The following is a 3,331-nucleotide window of genomic DNA, read 5'->3' as shown; positions in this document are numbered from 1 at the left end:
TTCACATATGACAATTATAATTAGATGTAATCTGCTACAACATGTCATAATGATAATATGTGAACAATTGCAAAAAGTTCATTATCTAGATATGTACAAAAAAAAATACACACATATGAACAAACCGAAAAATTAATTACCTTAATAAGTCATATTCTCTATAAAAAAATACCATCGTACCAAGTCGGGTATTTTTTTCAATTATCCCTAATGAAGTAAAGTCGTTTTTTTAAATGTTTAGTATTTTTATTTTAATCATAAATTTTTAAAAACTGATTTCCATTTTCAACTTTCATTTATTGAAATCAAATGATTATATTTTGCCAAGTGCAATTTACCAATTAGGTAAAAGTGTCGGGCAACACGCATTTTGCAAAAGTAAAAAACTTACCGTTCTCTGCATGTAAAATTGCCGCAATGGCTGGAAGCATCCCGGTTTTTCCGGTGGTGGTACACGGCGTTTTCCGTCGGCGCACGTTAACATGAAGAATTATCATACGCCACGTCGTTCCATCTTTGTCCTCAACTAATTCCCCCGCGACACAGTCCTCCGTCTCCTTCTTCTTCTTCTTCCTAATCTTCCACTGCCAGCATCCTCATTATTCCCAAATCAACCCTCCAATCCCTTCCCAAAATCCCAATTTTTCCCAAAAAGTCGATTGCTATGGCCGACACCGAATCCAGCTCCGCTTCAATCCAACCATCGCCGTCGCGACGGAGACCGAAGAAATACAGGTCTATAAAGGATATCATCAACAACGCCAAGTACGCGGTGGTGCCGGACGACGAAGACTACAGCGACGCCGTTTGCGATCAATGCGGCTCCGGTGACCGTGACCACCAGCTCCTCCTCTGCGATAAATGTGATAAAGCTTACCACATGCTATGTCTCCGCCCTATCGTTGTTCGTGTTCCTATTGGTCCCTGGTTCTGCCCTGCCTGCTCCTCCCAACAACCTCCGCCGCTTAAAAGTAATTGATCCAATTCCTCCCCCTTTCTATATACACATTGTATTGTATGTATGCATGAATGCGATTTTGATTTTGATTTTGTTTTCCGATATAAATTCAGGTTTCTCTCAGACTAAAATTTTTGATTTCTTTAAGATAAAGAAATGCACAGCTTCATCGGTGAAGAGAATATCCCCTCAAGGTATATTTTTCGTTTCAGCTTCTGTATTCTATGCTCTTAGAAGCGATCGATCAAACATCTACTTTAGAGGTCGCTGCAAGTTCAGATTTCAAATCGCCCTTCTTCCAACCTACTCAGAAAAAATCGTGAGACTATTTGAATTCGATAAACAACTAGGGTTGCACCAGTACTCTGTTACAATCCCACTATTCTTGATTTTATAAACACATTTTGTTCATCAGTGATTAGATCACCTCACAACAAGTTTTTCTTCCTTTTGGAGTGACAATCTGAAACCTAACCAAAGATTTACAATGTCTATTAACTGATTGCAGTTTACTATTGCAAATGCCCTAAGGGAAGAATCATAAGCTGGATGCCCAAGTTATTCAACCTTTCCATAAACAAATCTTCACACAATATGTATATTAGACAGATAGTGAATTATTTGTGCCATGAAATGTTCAGGCTTGAAGCTATTCCTTCACATTTCTTTAACATATACATTTTACTATTATCCAAATTCGAATGCCACATAAATTGTAGCTAGTATAATCCTGCACTTAGGGGGCATCTTTTTATCCTTATAAATTTTTGTCTACTAAACATCTAAACTAGCATTCTAGATTACTTCACTCAATCAACTCCTTTTATCTAATATATTTTCATGGGTATCTTTTATCCCAACTGTTTTAATCATAAACATGATAATAGCTTTATATAATGATACAAATTGTAAACTCTTCTCAAATTCGTGCACCTTTTATATTAGTTCACCACTTCTTCACATAGCCCAAAACAGCTAGATGTTATTGTTTATTTGTTATCAGTCGCTTTTGAATTTTGATTTTGCTATATTAATTACAACATTAGCAGATTCTAGAAGACGTAAGAGACGAACATGTCCAATTGTTCATCATAAAAAAAGGAGGAGACTATTACCATATACTCCAAGCAATGATACTGACAAAAGGCTTGAACAAATGCGCTCTCTAGCTTGTGCTTTAACCTCCCTCAACATGGAATACAGTGATGACCTCACTTACTCTTTTGACATGGCTCCTCGAGGGGCAAATATGTCATCTTTTGAAAATGGTGGAATGCAGGTATCAAACGATAAGAAAAAGAAAAAAATCTCAATTTCATTTAATATCATTTGTGTTATTTATATCGGTCGTGTATAAGGTTCTTTCAAAAGAAGACACAGAAACCTTGGAGTACTGCAGGGCTATGTTGAAGAGAGGTGAATGTGCTCCATTGCTTGTGGTATTCGATTCTTGTGAAGGGTAATTAAGTAAATAACTTAAAAACCAAGATTGTTATGGATATGAAATATGTGTTGTAACATGAGTGTTTTTTTTTTAGTTATACTGTGGAAGCTGATGGGGTTATAAAGGACATGACATTGATAACTGAATACATTGGTGATGTTGATTATATAAAGAATCGCCAACTTGATGATTGTGATAGCATGATGACTCTTCTTTTAGCTTCTGATCCTTCAAAGAGTCTTGTTATCTGCCCGGATAAACGGGGCAACATTGCCCGGTTTATTAATGGAATAAATAACTTTTCATCGTAAGTTTTTTTTTCTTCTTCATATTGTATTAGTTGTTGTTTTTTGAACTTATATGATATATTACAGGGAAGCAAAGAAGAAGCAAAATCTGAAATGTGTGAGATACAGTGTAAATGGAGAATGCAGGGTCCTTTTGGTTGCTACTCGTGATATTGCAAAGGGTGAGAGGTTATACTATGATTATAATGGGTATGAACATGAATACCCAACTCATCATTTCGTATAGGAATATGATCTCCACTAGTTAATTAACCTATCGATTAAATTATATATATTAATTTATATGACCCGTTTTCCCCAGAATCCAAAGATTTACTTTGTAAACAGTTGATGAATTTTGTCATTTAAGTCATCAAAAGAATCTATATTTATCAGAATTTTCTTTTAAGGCACACATTCGACTTTTAATTGTTACATGATATGACATATTGTTGTTATTAAGTGTTAACACATAACATGGTCATTAATGTCTTAATTTGTGGCTGTATAAATATAACTACATCAGAAAAACTTGAGTTGAATAAGTAGTATTTTGACCTTGAATTGTCTGGGTGTCAAGAAATCGACAAAGAATTTGTAGTTTAGGCACTAAACTTGAAGTCAATCATTAGATTCGTGTTT

The 3,331-nt window shown here is 35.2% G+C and overlaps 1 protein-coding gene across 1 annotated transcript; it reads left to right on the top strand.

Moving 5' to 3' along the window:
* The first annotated feature begins 342 nt into the window (after positions 1-342).
* Positions 343-3,106, top strand: LOC145086985 (putative Histone-lysine N-methyltransferase ATXR5). The gene is made up of 6 exons (XM_079024869.1): positions 343-971; positions 1,072-1,152; positions 2,008-2,237; positions 2,317-2,417; positions 2,497-2,709; positions 2,777-3,106. Exons 1-6 carry the CDS (start codon positions 665-667, stop codon positions 2,934-2,936), a joined length of 1,092 nt encoding a protein of 363 aa, XP_078880995.1. The 5' UTR covers positions 343-664; the 3' UTR covers positions 2,937-3,106.
* Positions 3,107-3,331: the final 225 nt, after the last annotated feature.

The sequence above is a fragment of the Lactuca serriola genome, chromosome 2, assembly GCF_051521515.1.
Source record: "Lactuca serriola cultivar US96UC23 chromosome 2, Lser_US96UC23_V15, whole genome shotgun sequence".
Taxonomy (NCBI): domain Eukaryota; kingdom Viridiplantae; phylum Streptophyta; class Magnoliopsida; order Asterales; family Asteraceae; genus Lactuca; species Lactuca serriola.
This window is presented reverse-complemented; position numbering and strand designations above follow the sequence as displayed.

Bases quoted from the DNA above. Each gene is read 5' to 3' on its own strand.
- LOC145086985 (XM_079024869.1), top strand. From the start codon at position 665: ATGGCCGACACCGAATCCAGCTCCGCTTCAATCCAACCATCGCCGTCG. The intron at 1,153-2,007 runs GTATATTTTTCG...CAACATTAGCAG, and splicing joins GAAGAGAATATCCCCTCAAG to ATTCTAGAAGACGTAAGAGA. The intron at 2,238-2,316 runs GTATCAAACGAT...GTCGTGTATAAG, and splicing joins TTGAAAATGGTGGAATGCAG to GTTCTTTCAAAAGAAGACAC.